The following is a 17,739-nucleotide window of genomic DNA, read 5'->3' on the forward strand; positions in this document are numbered from 1 at the left end:
ACAGTTTGTTTTTTTGCAAACTTGGAAATCGTACTGTTGCTACTGCTTTGGCAGAACATTCCAGAGACTAGTGATTTGTAGTTCTTTGTACTCTATCTAATATAGTTATCTTCTGCTTCATAATTTCTTTCAATACAATTGAGTGACACAACCATCTTCAATACGTAGCCAAAATGTTTAGCATATTTTATTTCTTAAAAGGGCTTAGGGGAGGATTAGATAAAACCATTTATAATTTGCATTCATTCAAAGTTTCCAAATGCATCGTATACTTTGCATGTGTTTTAAATTAAAGTTTTATTAAATGTTACATCAAGTTTTGGGCACAGTTGTTTATGAAGGGATGTGTTTGGGGTGTGCAGTGATCTGCTTAGGTGACTTCAAAGTTTGACCTAGTTGTTCACGTTTTCTTCTTCGGCACTGCAGTGTTACATCAATTTATACATAATATCATGTTTTTCTGTCTTTTTTTGATGGTTTGCTAATAGCAGTCCCTGAATGATGTTTTATTGTAGTATCTGTACAGTTATACAAGGATCCTTTTAAAGTAATTAAGAACTGTCATCAGGTGCAAAAACAAAACAAACAAAAAACCCTGCTGTAAACATGTCCAGTAAAAATGTAAAACTTTGAAAGGTCTATGTACAATTATATAATATTATGCAAATATCACTAAGGGAAGTTTATTCTGAATTTTTGATTACTGAAATCTATTAAAACATTTTAAAAAAGTAATTCTGGATATGTTTGAAACACAATGTAAAAGTAAATAATTTGGTATCAAGAATAAAAAGTAGCTTCAATTAAATAAAAAAAAAAAATCTGTGAAATTGTATTGCGTCTTAAATTAAGTACTGTAATAGAAAATTTAATCGGTAATTTAATGGGTTTTTAAATTGGGATAAATGCAGTGCAAAGGATTGCTTCTGCAAATCAGTTTTTTTTGTGGCAGGGTGCGCAAAAGATTTGTGTTGTAATGATAATTTGTAGTGTACTGCCACATTCAAGTTGTACAGTAACTTGGACAGAATGAGTAAGTACTAGTGTGTTAGCCTTTTACACTGTATTGCTACTGTATGTAACTGGACTATGTAACAGAAGTTTATCTTTTGAATTACATAAACAGGTGTTGAGTTGTGTTATCAGACTGTAGTCTATACATACACAATGATAAGCCTTTTCAATATTGTTACCTTGCCATTTGGGTTCTGATTGAACCCTTGGGGTGCTCCAGTGTTATTTCTGCAACTTATGCAGACAAAGATATTGACTTATATTGCCAGGTTGTGGCCAAAAATGTAGTCAACTTTTACACCTGGCAACCAAACATGCATAGAAAGAAAACCTGTAACAGAACATGCAATTAGCCGCCATAGGGTTTTCTTGGTGAAGAAAGGGTTCATCTTGATTAGGAGACATTTGAGAAAATTGCCTCCTTTTCTCTTTCTGCTTCGACACACCATTTATTGTGGCGTAGCATTGATTAAAGCAGGCAGCAGCCTTCTCTATTTCAGACATTTGTGTTTTGTGTGTGGGATTACAGTCAGACGTTAGCCGACGTTGTTAGCAGTAATGAAATTACCCATACCTTTTTGAACAGGATGGGGAAAATACAGTGAAGTGGGGGAATCAGTTTTAATGCCGCCTTAAGAGCATAGACGGAGTGCTTTGAAGTGAAATAATTTGTAGGCTTCCCCCACTATGTGTTCCACCCACGTATTCCAGCATAGCTTACATGAAAAACAATAGTTTGAAAACCACCCACCAGGACAGGTTTGAGAACGGATGGTGTCTTCTGGGCTGCCAGGCTTGGAAGTATGCTGACTGATTCTGGGTGTCACATGACCTGAGGGTGGGGGAGGAGGAGGGGTGGGTGTGATTGTGGGTTAGGGAATAGGCAGCATCACTAGTTTTCAGCCCACGCGAAGAGGAACAGCCAGCAACCAGCTTAGCTGCACACACTCTGTCTCACACACACGCTGGATCTCTCTGAATCTCCCTGCCAGACTATCAGCAGACAGGCAGCACTGGCAATGAGGTCTAGCTGGATGAAAGGAAAGCCCGTTGTCACGCACGCATATCTTGTAAGTTTTACAATCAGTGGGGGTCCAACTTGGCAGTATCTGCAAGGGGATGAAAAGCAGCTCTGTATGGAGGTGACTTGGTTATACTGCAGGTTCCATTTAAGCCAAAGAGGTTAACTTAACTTTGGTGTAGACTTATTTTGTGTTAATTTTATAGGGTTATTTATTAGAAATTACACAGTGATAGGGGGAATTTTATTGATTGCTCATGTTCTGTGTGGTTATATTGTGGAACAATCTTTTAATCTATCTGTTTTTGGTGTGTATCTCTGTACAGTATATAGGTTGTATGAACTCTGTGAGTTTACCAGTCATTGAGTGCGGTGCTCATAGTCCAGCATCTGCATATAGCCATACAAGAAAAAGGGAGACCTGCCATTCTGGCAGCTTACTTTTATTTCTTGATACCATACACTATTGGTATGAAAGTTTAGATACAGATTGTCTAAGTCACACATTTATTTATTTATTTATTTTTTTTTATATGAAAATTGCTTGTCCAATTATGTTGAAACTTACTAAGGACATTCTTTAGCGCATGATTCTTTAAATCATAATCTGGGGATATAAAGTATGAAGGTTATACCTGGATGTTTTTCTGACCATCTACTGTTTTAAATATTGAAAAGTTTTGGGGGTTTTTTGGGGTTTTTTTTCAAACGTCAAGAAAAATGGTTTGGACATTTTTTTGTTATTGGGAGTATCATAATATGGGTATATGAAGTTATGTTTCAGTTTGTCTATGTCAGACTTACATTTTTATATGTGGATATAGTGGATGGTGGTCATGGTGATCTTTTTCATGTTACTGATAGATCTAATTCTGTATTTACAGCGTGGTGGAAAATGAATGGCATTGACATGCTTGTTTTCACAAAGTTTCTCAGTAATTGAGCAGGGCGTGGTGACCCTTTAAAATCATCAGAAATCAATTTAACATACAGGACAAACCAGAGTTATGGTGTATTGCCTTGGGGATACATTGATCTGAACAGTGTGTGTTGGTATCCTAATGAAGGAGCTGTCCTCAGATCAAGACAAGAAAGGCCTAACTGCTTCGTGGATAGTAAAGATTTCACAGCACTTGTTGCAAGAGTCGCAGTTCGGATCATAGGAAGATAAAACTACCCAATATAAAATCTATGATATGTAAAATAAATTTCAACTGATTGATATTAGACTGGGTTGTTTTAACCTTGCTTGGTTGCACAATACTGTAGTGTATTTATCTCTCAGCCTGGCCATACTGACCTCCTATCCTTTCTGCCTGCTCCAGCACCCAGGTCCAGAAGTGATCAATCTGAATGAGGAGGTGACCGACACAGAGGACAATGAAGAGGAGGATCTAGGAGTCATGGACGACCAGCGAAGCATCATCCTTCATCTCCTCTCCCAGCTCAAGCTGGGGATGGACCTCACCAAGGTAGGTTCAGCACAGCACTAGAGAACGTGCACTGCGTCACCATACAGGCCACAGCAGAACTACTCTCCCTTACAGAGTTAACAATGGAATACCTTTAAAATACAGTTACCATTGCCTAATGAAAAACTGATCCTCGTAAATATCTTACAAAGTGAAGTAGTGACATCTAAAAGACTAACAACTTTAGATTCTGTCCTTTTTAAATTAAATTCCCTTAATAGGGAACAGCGTTCCAGGTAAGGTTTTGGGTCATTGAGTAGTTTACTCTCCAATTTAAACATTATGTGCGTAAAATGCATTTTGGGTGAGTAAAATGTAACATTACCTTGAAGTCATCAGTACATCCAAGAAATACAGTACACCTTCACTCTAACGCCCTTCATTATAACGAACCTTCGGCTATAACAAACCTGGGCCCCCAAATAAAAAATAAATAAATAAAGAACACACACTGTCAACATCCTGGCCTCTATGCACGGGATGCCACCTAAACAGTGAGGTCAACTCTTTTGTCTTAAGAAGCACGCGCTGAAACGAAAATCATTTCATGTCTCCTCAAAGCTGGAAACTATATTGATTGTTTGGGGAAAAAAAGGAGTAACATAGACATATCTCTGTAGTGAATATAGGATGTCAAAAAGCACTCTATTTTTTGGCTTGTTCAGCAACCATGCGGCAAAGCAAAATTGATTAAAGAAAAAACAACACGAGGATCTGATGAACTTTTCATGTCGGGTTGATTTAGAGTAAAAGCTCAGTGTGGGATTCTTGCATGTTGGATTAAGATTTGGTGCACTTTGAGATCATTTATGTCAGATTGATTTTGATTAAAAGTTCAGCGTCAGTTTTGGATTTTTGCTTTTTGTACTGCGTTTTAGTTCTTTAACAAATAGGATAAAGCAAAGGCATAACACTGAACAGGTACATGTAATTCAACTTTTATTCACAATCTTATCTCGTTCACTTACTCCAACAGTTTATCGTTCATTTCGATTGTCCTTTCGCTATAAGGAGCCCCTCGATATATTGAACAAAAGGCTTGGACCCCAACAGGTTTGTTATAGCGAGGGTGTGCTGTACTTTAATTCTAACTTACGGGGTATGCATTATCTACAGTTTTACATTTTAACTGTAATGTTACTTTGAATTGCTGTACAAAAACATGGTCTTACAATAAAAACTTCCCTTTCCTTATTTTCCACCTGAAAAAATCCAGCAGTGTCTTCTTCACAGGCATTTAGTCCTGCCTTAATAACATTAATAACATTATAGTCTGGGAAGTTGCTACTGTCGATGTACCGATACTGAACTAATGCAAATAAAAGAACAATAATATTGTATTCCTTATTGATCGCCTTGTTATAGCAATATAAAACATCCCGACTCTCTCCAAACACAGAATATTGTACTTATTATATGTATTTACCTTCCAAAAATTTGGTTGGAAGATTGGTAAATTCGTAGGTTAGGTTGAGGGGGTGCTAAGATGGCGCAGAAAAATCCTGACGATCAGTAATATAGTCGCTTATTCACCAGTCACAAACACGTATTGCAAGTGAATGGATTCAACCCTACTTCTTTTTTTTTTTTTTTTTTTTTTTTTTAAACCCACACTTGGTGGTTACGTGCTTCTGGTAATTCCCAGGCTGTCCAAGCATTTGTGTGATCCATTCTCTAGCTACCACTCGCAATATACTAACAATTGACCATTGAGATGCCATGAACTGGATGACATGCAAACTCAAGGTGTACAACAAAATTACTATGCATATTCTTTACGTATTAAATTTAAATCTCATACATAATTCATATTTTTTCACTGCATAAAACAGCGCTGGTAGGGGCAATTGGTGTGCTAAAGAGACTTACCTTAATTGGCCAAATTGCCTTTTCTCAGTCCAAGATGTTTTTGTTCCTATGTTCTATTACATTATTTTTTTTTGTAAACATATTGGGCTACTTTGTGGGGAAGAAATAAAATAAAAGAACACCAATCTCTGTATCAGTACTTACAAGCTTTGTCTCATGTACAGTTTTTGAACTACTGTAGTTAATGGGAGTCAGTTTCAAATAAGGGTATAGTTTTTCTGAAAGGGAATTACTGAAGCATCTGAGGCAGCTGCTGTATTAATCAGAGCCAGCCTTTGCCTCAATTACTTCAGAAACATTTTGCTCTGATGTTCTTTGCTCTTGACATATCTGTAGGTTAGTTTCCCAGCATAGAATACATCAGCTGGTTTAACTGTCAATGTGGATGAGAAAATCTAGTTAAATGGGTCATATAGTGAAAGTGCAATATATTGTTGTCATATTTTCATCACTAGGCCTGCTTTTAAAGTACATTTATGTTTTTTGTTTTTTTAATACATGGTTTAAACTGAATGGATGTGGTCTGCAGTGCTTTTTTGACTTAAATATTAGTAAAATTCATAAATGAGTCATTGACTGTTTTGGAAATTTCAGAAAATTACCACTGTATATAGTGAAAAGCAAATTTTTGACAGCTTACAGACTCATATGGTTTCAAAAGTAGTTCCTCAAATTAAACAAGTCTATTGTTTAATAAGCCCATGTTGAAAAATAGCCAGTCTAGAATGTTTTAACATACTGTGGATTGAGAATCACTAATAACCTTCTTAAGCAACTAGTAGTGCTATATGGTGTTGCTCACATAATGTATTATGACAAGGTGGTGGTGGCAAACTGAACTGTCAACAGGGTGCATCCTAACATTAGATTTAATTATTACAGAAAACACCTTTTGCTATTTCTTTAGGGAGGCATTCAAAATGTCCATTCAATCATGATTGATTTGTAACAGAGACAGTCTATTAGACCTGTTCATTTTGCGTTTTCACATGTGTTACCTACTGAGATCAGAAGCAGTTTGCACTAACTGGTGATTGGCATTATGTCTCTGCTAACACTGGATTGGTGACTGTAGTAACCACATATATACTTGCTTGCAACATCAGTGCTCTTAAACGCCCTTCTTAGCCACCTTCTTTTGTTGTTCTCTATATTGGTCACAAGTCACATCTGGCTCAAAGTGCCTTTTAATAAGCCCATGTTGATTTGAAAACAAGTCCGTTCTTGGAAATAGTAATTGTTGGTTTCCTTGTGTCTGCTTTGATTTTTCAAGCTGTTCGATAATTGTAAAATATAAAGACATTGCATACAAAAAAATGCAGCGTTGACGCATGAAGTGATTGGATATCTAAGTGTGAAGAAAAAGAAGATTGAACCAGGGATAGCACTGGCAGTCATTATTAGTTTACCCATACTGTGTGCTGCATTGCCCAACCTGCCCTTGTATCAATCTTCATTTCTCACTGAACAAGGTTGTTATTAAAAGAAAATATATGAACATAAACAATGCTGAGTATTTGAATAACAACTGTAATAAAATTGATGCGGCTCTATTAGCTGTCAGTCTTTAGTGCTTATAATTGGTAATTTCAAGGTAGTTTTTACAAGTGAAGGAGGGTTATACTTCAATCGTGCAAACGTTGCTGAGAGGCGATTGTCATGTCTCTGTAGTCGTGCAGCTCTCTATTAATCCATGGGAGACTGGTTGCCAAAGTTGATTTTTTCTCAACTCTAGCTGGTTGTCGCACAGTCACCTCCTAGTGGTCGCAAGACTGAAGTATGAACCACTCTTGACAATTCATTATGGTGTCGTTTTTAAAATTCCACAGGCAGCTGTTTTTAGATATTTTGTATTTTTATTGACCATCAATTTGAACGAACAGCATAAAGATGGTGCTATCTGGGTTTGTTTTCACTGCGCTGCTGTTGAAGCTGCTGTCAGACCAAGTACCCGGCTGACTGACTTCTTATAAAAAAGTATACTGAAGCGTGCATTGGGAAAAGTGTGAAAGGACATTGTGAAAGCATGGTGAGGCGGAGAATGGGAGAGTATGGTAAATTGCTGTAAACTAATAGTACAAGGATGGTAAACTGCAAAAAAAATGTTTCATTATACCAACTGTTTAACCCTTTGCGGGCCTATGTTGAACCAGGTCCGACATTACAATTTTCCCTTTCCAGTCCGATTTCGGATCCTATCCGACAAATCATCAAAAAGATGTAAAGCACAGGTCTAGTCGTTTTTTCTCAGAAAAGCTGAGAAAACCTTTCAATGGCTGAGTGAGACTGATAGGAGCCGAATTAAGCCGAAGAAAAGGGTGTATTTGATAGCCCCATGCACCACAGAGATAAACCTGTTTTACTCTGAAAAAAAGTATATTTTAAATAGCGCGTGTAAAATAGACAGCACACGTGAAAATAAATTGGACCTGACGCGCCTGACAAGCGCTGAATAATTGTACCGCTAAGGGTTAATACAGTACAGTATTAAGAACAATGCATTCTTTGAGTGTCTTATGCGTGTCTGTAGATTTATACCCAGGATTAAGGTAAACTCTTTAAAAGATGTGAATCAGGGACTGAAGTTTCAAGGGAGTGCAGAAGTACGTGTGGTTTTCACCATGGTTATTCTGTTGTTACAAAGGGTTTATCTGCACTCCTACCCTTGGGAAAGAGTTGTGAGGTCTTATTACTGAACTTGTCAATATAAGTAATAAAACATGCTCCCTGAGGAAGGTTTGTCCATTAAACATGTTGGCTATTTTAGGGGTATTTTTTTCTTCTGTTTTAGGTTGCTGCAGTGTGTAGATTGTGAGTGTGTCTTAATTTTAGACTCTGTTTAGGGCATGTTTTGAATGCATTATAATATTATTCTCATTTTGATGCATCCCAGTGGCCCAGAAGCATCAATAATAAGGTCTGATCTAGTCTAGAGTATATACCGCCTATAGTCAGTTACTTTGTTATAAAGGGGAAAAGAAAACTTTTGATGTCAGTATCAGGTGAATTAATATTAAAAAATATGTAAGTGTGTATTTGTGTTAAATGTGTTCAATTTAAGTGTTTTATAGAAAATCCTAGCTGATTTTACATAATTACATTTTATTATTACCATCTGTTTGTGTGTGATAATGTAAATCTACAGGAGATTCGGCTAGCGTTACATACATGGGAAAACCTTTTTTTTTTTTTTTTTTTTTTTTACATGAAAAACCATATAGCTTTTCAGAGTAGAAAGAAGAGGGCAATGCATATTTGCATTGGGTTTTATAATTGTTCATTGAAGCGCTCCAAAAGACTATTCACCTACTGTAAATGGAACTGGGGGAACTGAGTCGAGTTGGAGAGACGCACACTGATCCAAGAGGGGAGTCAATGTTGATTCCCTCTAATTAGTACACCAGTATACCAAATGGAATATTCTGCTTGTAAGTTGAAGGATGTGAAGCAAGCCATTAAGAAAGCAAGGGCTTCATCATGTTGCACCATACAGAGTTTGCCAGAGTGCACTTGTGGAGGGGGATGAAGGTAGTGTGTGTTAAACACATTTTGGTACAAAGGTTGTCAGCCTATCTTTTGAAGAACTGCATGATCGACATCTCCATACAGAAAGCTGATATGCCAGGCTTTCCGGGATGCTTGGAGCATGTCAGTTTGATCTGGCAACAGATAGTTTACAAAAAGGAGAAAGAGCTCCATATAACATTCCTGGATTTAGTTAATGCATATGGTTCAGTGCCACACAAGCTCCTTTGGGCTGAGTTTTGAGTTCTTCAGCATACCCAGCACTACAATAGGGTTTTTGAAAACCTACTTCAGGGTCTTGCAGTTCTGTTTATCAACTTTACCACGGCTTGGCAGTTTCTCGAAGTTGGAATCATGTCAGGTTGCACCATTTCTCCACTGGCCTTTACCATGGCAATGGAATTCATTATTAGGGCCACAAAATAGGTAGTAGGAGGAGAACTGCTGGCTTCTGGCATGTGGCTGCCAGCACTTAAAAAAGAGCATACATGACTATATATGATATTCATATGATCTTGTTCACCACATAACCTGAATATGTGGGGTTGAGAGAACCCTTCATGTCATTTGTGTTTATCACTGGCTACTCTGAAGGACATTCTTACAGGTTGTAAAGTGGCTCTGAATCAGGGTCACTTCACTTGACATGCTGAGATGCATTAGCACTGGAAAAACAGCATATTAAGATCAACAGCTTACCGGCAACAGCTGCACACAGAGAACGACATTGCTCTGCCCAGGAAAGCAAATAACAGGAAAGGTTATTAGAACTAAGATTCGCTGGGGACATTTTAAACCTACCAGAGATTATAGAATGCAGATAAATGTTGGTCAGCATCTTATTTTCCCACCGAGATTGCTACAACAACCCTTCATGTTAATGTTGTCCTGTGGTCAGTCTCAGAACGGCTGTAATGAGCATTCCTTACCTTACCATTACCTCTTGGGTAGTTATCGCCTAAAGACCTTATAACCTGAATAGATATAGCAAAGATTGCTCGTCAGATCCTGTGACTTAGTCATTCCCATCCCTGAGGGCATAACTGGACTGCAGACATTATCATTTTTCCTTTCCTCTAAACCTGAAGGGAGAGCTATAAACAGATATGTAACAAGTCACTTTTATCTGCTTATTCGCTATTGTGTATTACAAATACATTTTGCAATATTATTAATGTTGTATTAGTAATTGCTATTTACACGTAATTGTGCACTCAGCCTGTTCTGTTTCATCCCACATCAGCCATGTGCCCTGCGCAAAGCAGGCAGCTCCGTCACACCTTCCCAGGGATCAGACAACCTAAGTCGGCTAGACTGTGCTGTCTTGTAGGCTGCTAGTTTCGATTTGAAGTTAAAATGTTAGTTTCGTTTTTTATTACGAAAACTATTCGTGTTATTAGGCCCCTGACAGTAGGCTTCCCTCGTTAGGACTGTGTCAGTTTGTCTGAAGCGATATACTGTAAAAACTGGATTTATTTGTTCAGGATCTACGGCATTCAGGTCATGTTGCTAGGCAGAAACACAAAACCACTGTTCTAATTAAACGTTTTAATTTCTAACCCACAGTTGCCTCTGGCTCTCCATAATAGGCGTTAGATGTCTGTTATATGTCTTCCCACCGCTCGCCTTGCTCCTGCTGTGTGCTGAGAAAATCAGGCACCGGGCTGTGCTCCTAGTAATGGGAGACTGCCCAAGAGCCAGGCAACAATGGAGACTGCCCAAGAGTCGTGGAAACTGCCCAAGCTTGAGGGGACCTTATGGTATTCCAACCCATCGAACCTGTAGCTCTGGGTCTGGCCCCTGAACGGCTGCATTGAGTCGTCTGGGTTTTTGACACCTTGCAAAATGCCACAGCAGCGTCGACGCCTTCCCAGTACAGGTACAAGTGGAGTGTCTTACAGACAAGGTGTCTGCCTCATGGGTTCGACCCTACGACTTGCAGCACCTGTTGATGAGAGGAATAAAGGCCTATCTGGCAGGCATTCGGCTTGCCATGTAAAATTGACTCAGCTTCCTGGCAGGGCATAAAATTTTGAAAGTGGTTTGGTGCCATTTGGCCACCTATGAAGGACTTTGTTCATCGCTAAAGGTTAAACCTGGTGCTCAATGCTCTTGAAGCCTCCATTTGAGCCCACGCTTTCAGTTGAGCTAAAATATTATCACTCAAGCGACTGTTTGTTTGCTATCACTTAACAAATCAGGTGAGCAAGATTTAGGGTTTCTCCTTGTTGAGAATCTGCTTAATTAAAGGTCAGGACAAAGGTTACGCTCCGTACCGATCCTGCCTTTTGCCGAACACTATCTTGGCATTCCAAGTCAACCAGTCTGTTGATTTGGAAGCTTCTTTTCACCTCCTTCCAGTCTGACAGGGAGCTGCAGCTCCATACGCTCTGCCAAGTCTGGGCCCTGACATGCTATGTTGACAGGATAAAAAAGAGGCAGTCCGGACGATGTGTTGTCTGCTCTGGGACAAAGTTCCATGGTCAAGCCCTGTCTAGGCAGAGGCTGTCCAAATGGATAGCAGATAAATGCAGAACTGCCTATGAGCTGGCCAACTTGCATCCTCCAGAAAGTTGACTGCCCATTCCTTCGGGGGCATGGCAGCTTTGTGGGCTTTATTCCAGGGTGCATCTGTAAATGACATTTGCAGTGCAGCAGTGTGAGCTACTCCCCATACCTTTACTAGACTCTAAAGACTTAGGTTGTGGATCCGCAAGAAAACTGGCTTTGGCACTAGAGTATTAAGGGTGACTTCCAGGTCAACCATTAAAAATAGACACAGAGGTGAGTTTCTCCCTCAATAGTTAGCCCTAGCTACTTGTACTGGGGTTCCTCATGGTAACCCGCAAGGTGGCCTTGGCCTAGCTTTGGCATTCCAGTTGGTCTACAATATTGTCTTGCGGCAGCTTTGGTATTTCTACCCATGAGGTAATGGTTACATTTTGTACTTGATAGGGAACGTTAGGTTATTATTATCATAACCCTGGTTCCCTGAAATAGAAATGTAATCATTAACCGCCAAGGTCGCCTTTTCCATGATTGCAGCAGGCTTGAAGGAAAAATGATGACGATGTCTATGTGTGCAGTCCAGTTATGCTCTCAGGGGTGGGCATGACTGCGTCAGAGGCTGACGAGCATCTTTGTTTTATCTATTCCGGTTACTGTGTCTTTAGGAGATAAATACCTATGAGGTAATGGTTACATTTCTATTTTAGGGAACCAGGGTTATGGTAATATCCTAGTGTTAGCCACTGATGTAGAACAGTATAGGTGGGTTGTCAGGGATTTGCTGGGCATCCCATGACCATCCTTGTCAGAGATATTGGATTTAGTGGACAGGAGTTGTGGCATATAGTGAAGACTCTATCTGAGGAGGCAGAGAGAAGTAGCAACTGGCTGTGGAGACCTCAATAGAGATAATGGGGAAGTTTAACATACATGAAAAGGAGTGAATGGCTAAGCTAAGTAAACAGGGCTGGCTGGATTGGGTAGATGATGGAAGAGGGTGGTGCTGTTGCCAGCATCACTGTTGAAACCTCCCTGAGATGTCGTGGACACCCATCTGATGACCCCAGTGAAGTGCTCCACCCAGCTCATTCAAACCATTGACATGATGAGGCGCTAAGGAAGCCGCACTTGGGTTGATTTCTGAAGCTAGCATCACCACCGAGGGAGGCTGCAAATTGGCTGATACTTGGAACCAGCATTACACTTCAGCCATCAACATCGGGCCAATAAGAAGTACAGGTTGCCTGGCAGAGGAAAAGCACTGGAAGCTTTTATCTTATTTCATTGTGACCAGATGCTCAACAAAACCATGTCTTGGTTGGTCCTCACCACTACTATCTCATTTTGTCTTGGTAAAAGCAGAGTCCAATGTTAAGATGATAAATTGGTATACCTGTGCTGGATAACAGTGGTTAGTAGACTGATTTTGTAAAGGGTTTAGTTCTTGGTTGTGAATTTAGTGCTCGTGTCATGAAGCTCTGTAAGCGTACATGGGGATTTACTGGTCGTACATACTTCCTTTTCCCATCCTTAACCCATGCATGTATCATACTTTACCACACCATATTTTTGTAATGTTTAACATGCTTTAAATGCTTAAATACCACTTTAAATACCATGCTTTACTACACTTTGCCAAGCTGTTATATCCTGGTTGTCTTTCTATCATTCACTCAAGACACTTTTGTTACGTGGACTAATGTATACTGGGGGCTAAACTGAGACCACCAAACTCATTTCATTTCTGATCTGAACCAGATTAAAACCTAAACTTCCAGAGCTGATTTTATAGGTCTCACTGGGGATGTTTGCTCCCCCCACATTGATGGATTTAAGAGCTATATAACAAGTGTGAGGCTTCTGTGATAACCACTGTAGCCTGTTTGGCAGGTTCAGACAAGGTTCACGTGAAAAAATAATAGACGACCATCAGACCTTAAAGGTACAGTGCTTGAATTAATTCATCCATGACAACAAAAGGAAGAACAGATTAACTGGAGATAGCAGGAGAGAAATCGTGTTTTTGGGTTTTTTTTTCCCCCCTTATGCTCTTATAGTATCACAGCAGACAGGTATTTTGATTTTTACACAGTGATGCTTTCCTCTACTCTAGGCCATCTATGCTTTCAAGGGTTATAGTCTATTCAGTACCGTCTCCCAAAATTCCAGCTGAGTTTATAACCATAGCCATCACTGGGAATTTCATTTGTAAAACACTGAAAATAGGATACAGTACAACATTAGTTGCACTGGCATTGCGGTTTAAGCCTGTACACAGCTTTCAGGAACATTAGTTAAAATGACAGCTGCGTATCATCTGTTTCAATTTTATAAGAAGCAATCCAATAGGGATTGTCGCCAAGAGGCAACCAGCTATTGCTGAAATGTAAACTTTGATTGACATGTTCTACCATTTAAGTAGGTCCGCATTATGTTTGTCTTTTTCCTTTTTTTCAGGGTTTCTTTTTTTAATGTTCTGGGTTTTTTAGATATCCATATTCAGTGAAACGCATACCGCTTCTGTAGACAATTCAGCATTATTGTGGCATACTACCTCCCAGCTGTTGAATATTGTGCCACTGTGTTCCAGTCAGCACCCACTTCAGTTGTTTTATCCCCTTTGGAGGATCATACGTTGTGTGTCCATTCATCTCTCACACTTACTTTTTCTCATTTGTCTGTATTAACGTTATTAGTAGCTTAAGAATCAGATTGTTAGGATATAGAGGGGTGTCTATCTGTCCATCTGTTTGTCACACATTCTTGCTAGAGAACTGCATGCTTATCCAGGTGCTCTGAAACTTCACATTAACATTACTTAGCATAATTTATTGAGAGTGTCAGATCATCGTACTGCACCTGTCAACTCTCCCTTGTTTGCCGGGACTTGCCCGTTTTTTGGACACTTCTCCCAGACAACTCCCGGAACAAAATTTCTCCCGTATTTTGCTAAAAACTCTACTGTTAAACCCCTATATGTCAGAAAACCTTTCATTTCTGCAAAAGTCATGTGTGGTCTGTGGTTACTGCAATCCCCGTTTGTACCTAGCAGGGTTTAGGACCCAGGGGAGCCTTCTGTGCCAGGCATGCATTCAGTGCATGGCTTTGCATGCGATAAGCCCTCCTGGTACAAAAAAAAAAAAAAAAAATTATATTATATATATATATATATATATATATATATATATATATATATATATATATATATATATATATATATATATATATATATTCTAATATGTATGTATATATACTTTACATGTAGACTCTAAACAAACTACTCCACTTTGATAGTTAAAAAATGCATATAGAACATAAATGAGTAAGATTTACAGAGAAAAACAGATTAATCCCAGTTGCATAAGTTTTCAACCCCTTTGTTACTGCAGCCACAAATCAGCTGATGTGCAAATGATTTGTTTGAAACGTCACAAAATTGGTGAAATGGTTTCAGCCTCTGTGTACTCAAAGTGGTTTAACTTGTAGATAATTTCCCTCAGGTATATAAAGACTTTCAGGCTGCAACTCACATAGTGATCCAACAAAGCAACCATGAAGACCAAGGAGCTTTCAAAACAAGTCAGGGATAAAGCAGTAGGCACAGAGCAGGAGAAGGGTACAAGAAAATTTCAAAGGCACTGATTATCTCTCAGCACAGTGAAGTCATTAAGAAGTGGAAGATGCTTCATCCCACCCAGACACTACACAGATCAGGTCTCCCTCCTAAACTGAGCAGCCAGGCAATCAGGAAACTAGTTTGGGATGTCACTGTGAAGCCAACAATGACCTTGAGAGATCTGCAAAGTTATGTTTCTGAGATGAGTCAGTGTTCACACACCAGCAATAAGCCGGTCCTTACACAAAGCTGGCCTGTATGGACAGGTGGCAAGAAAGAAGCTATTGTTCAAAAAGCCTCATCTTAAAGCATGTATGGAGTTTGCAAAAAAGCATGTAGATGATACTGCAGACATGGAAAAAGGTTTTGTGGTCAGACGAGACAAAAATTGAACTTTCCGGTCTAAATTCCAAGCGGTATGTCTGGCACAAGCCCAACACTGCACATCACCCAGTCAACACCATCCCAACTGTCAAGCATGGTGGTGGCAGCATCATGCTGACCCTCTGTGTCCCTGCCCACAAGCTGAGGTCCTCCAACTCTGGCCTGCTTGTTATCCCCAAGTAAAACTGCACCACGCTTGGAGAATGCTCGTTTAGCTTCATGGCTCTGACTCTTGGAACTCTCTTCCAGCTTTGTGCGTGATGCTCCCACCGTCGCTCGCTTTAAATCAACTCTGAAGACCCACCTGTTCTCTCTTGCTTTCCATGCTCTTTAAGCCTGATATCTGCTATTAGCTGCTATGTTGCTGCTACTATTCCATGTATTATGTTACTATCAGGTATTATGCACTTTCCACTGTATTTAATGTACTATTTCATGTTTAATGCACCAATACAGTAGTTGTCGTACGTGTTGAAAGTCAGGGTCCTGGTTTGGGATATTTGAGTCGAATACTCTGCATGCTATGTGTTGTTGCTCAAGCTTGAAAAGCACTATGACTGTGATGAACCAAGGTCAGAAATCATGAATAAATAAGTCCTCATGACCTAGATGTTATGTTCAAGGAATAATACAACAGAAATGACATGCTAATATGGACCACAATTCTCCTCCAACTGACTCCATGAGGTTTCACATATCTAGTATCAGTACGCAATTCTAAAATATGAAGCGATACCTTTAAGAACAAAGAATCCTTATGTGCGTCGCCTGTCAAAATGTTGCAAGCAAGTGCTGAGCTGACAACAGAGAGACATTTGAGTGGTTTTCTAAAGTGACAGAAAGCCCATCAAAGATGTTCATTAAGCATTGTTCAGCAAAAAGAAAAGCTAGTTTAGACAAGCCACCTATCATTCTGCATTAATTAGCATATCTGGAGAACTTTATTCAGTTCAGTTCTTCAAATAGCTATGTTACGCTTTGATCATTGCTTGCAGATATGTGACACCATTTAAAAAAATACATAGACCAATGCATAACCAAGTGTTATATTTTCCTGGAAAACTGGAAACTTAAGATACAGATAATTACTTACCTAAAAAAACAATACAACATATGTCTAACGAACCCATAAAGTTTATAAGTCTTTATACCACGGAACAGGTGTGCTTGTCTGTGGGAAAGACCCCATCTGATACTTATACATTTTATAGAACATCTCAAGCTCCGCTTATTGAACTGTGATTCATTTGCATGGGTGGACTATTTGTTACAAATTCATTAAATATAAATAGATTTAAAAAAAATTAATAAATCATAAACCTGTATCAGACACATAGAGGTGAGCTTTTGATTTTTATGCAAGTTATTTCTGCAGCATTGTCGAATAGTGTAAAGGCGGCTTGGTTTCTTTGATTATCTAGTCTAGTGTGATCACAGAAGTACTTGTCCAGTACTTCAAGCCTTTTTATTTTCAGATTAGATACGCACTTGCCATTACCCGTCTATATTTAACTTTTTGGTTTGTTAAGCAGTGCCGGGCTTTACTACATAACCGCAGGATATAATTAATTTCCAACGCAACAAACAACCAATAATCGTCTTGGCTGATAAACTGACATAATTTCCTTGCTTGCTGTCATCTGTAGACAATTCATGCCTTTTTTAGATAATGACACAAACTGTTTCTTTCCATTTAATAATACAAAACGGATTTGTCCTGTGGTAAACTATATGCATTTATTTAAATGTAAAGAACGATTAGTATTAAAACACTGCTCTTTAATTCATTGTTAGTTTTCTTCTTTTTTCTCGCACTCGTAATGTGATGTCATAATTGGTCTGTATATCAGCTGATGGAGTAAAAATAAATAAATAAAATATCAACAGGAGAATGTATAGCAGTGGAACGTTCTGTTACTGGAGAGGGTGCATCTAAATCCACTTTGGGAAAAATTATGACACTGCTGTATTCAGTGATAATAAGTCCATGTAGCTTTGTACAATGCAGATCTTGCAGAATATTAATGAAATATGATAGCGAAAAGACGGGAAATTCATCTCTGCAGCGGCACCCTAAAAAGTGATGTATTCGTCCTGTGGTTGTTTTAAAAGCCATAATAGTGGTGTAATATTTGTTGTTGAACATTAATTTAGCAGTTTGATATGATATGAATTGTCCAAAATGAGTATGCAAATTGCATATTTTCAGCAATGGGAAAATTTCCCCCTCATGTTGCAGCAGTACTAAAACTTTTATTCTTCAATGATATTCGTATAATCACTAGTCATTATAGTAGTCTCCACTAGGACCCAGCAGAAACGGCAATCGA

The 17,739-nt window shown here is 38.9% G+C and overlaps 1 protein-coding gene across 2 annotated transcripts in view; it reads left to right on the plus strand.

The window, feature by feature from the left end:
• The window catches only part of LOC121314713 (oxysterol-binding protein-related protein 10-like), a 125,155-nt gene that overhangs the window by 97,792 nt on the left and 9,624 nt on the right, over positions 1 to 17,739 (plus strand). For both annotated transcript variants that reach the window (XM_041248281.1, XM_041248280.1), the window contains one exon: positions 3,361 to 3,507. In XM_041248281.1, the coding sequence (XP_041104215.1) occupies positions 3,361 to 3,507 (147 nt within the window). The remainder of the gene's footprint in view (positions 1 to 3,360; positions 3,508 to 17,739) is intronic.

The sequence above is a fragment of the Polyodon spathula genome, chromosome 4 (genome assembly GCF_017654505.1).
Source record: "Polyodon spathula isolate WHYD16114869_AA chromosome 4, ASM1765450v1, whole genome shotgun sequence".
Classification (NCBI taxonomy): domain Eukaryota; kingdom Metazoa; phylum Chordata; class Actinopteri; order Acipenseriformes; family Polyodontidae; genus Polyodon; species Polyodon spathula.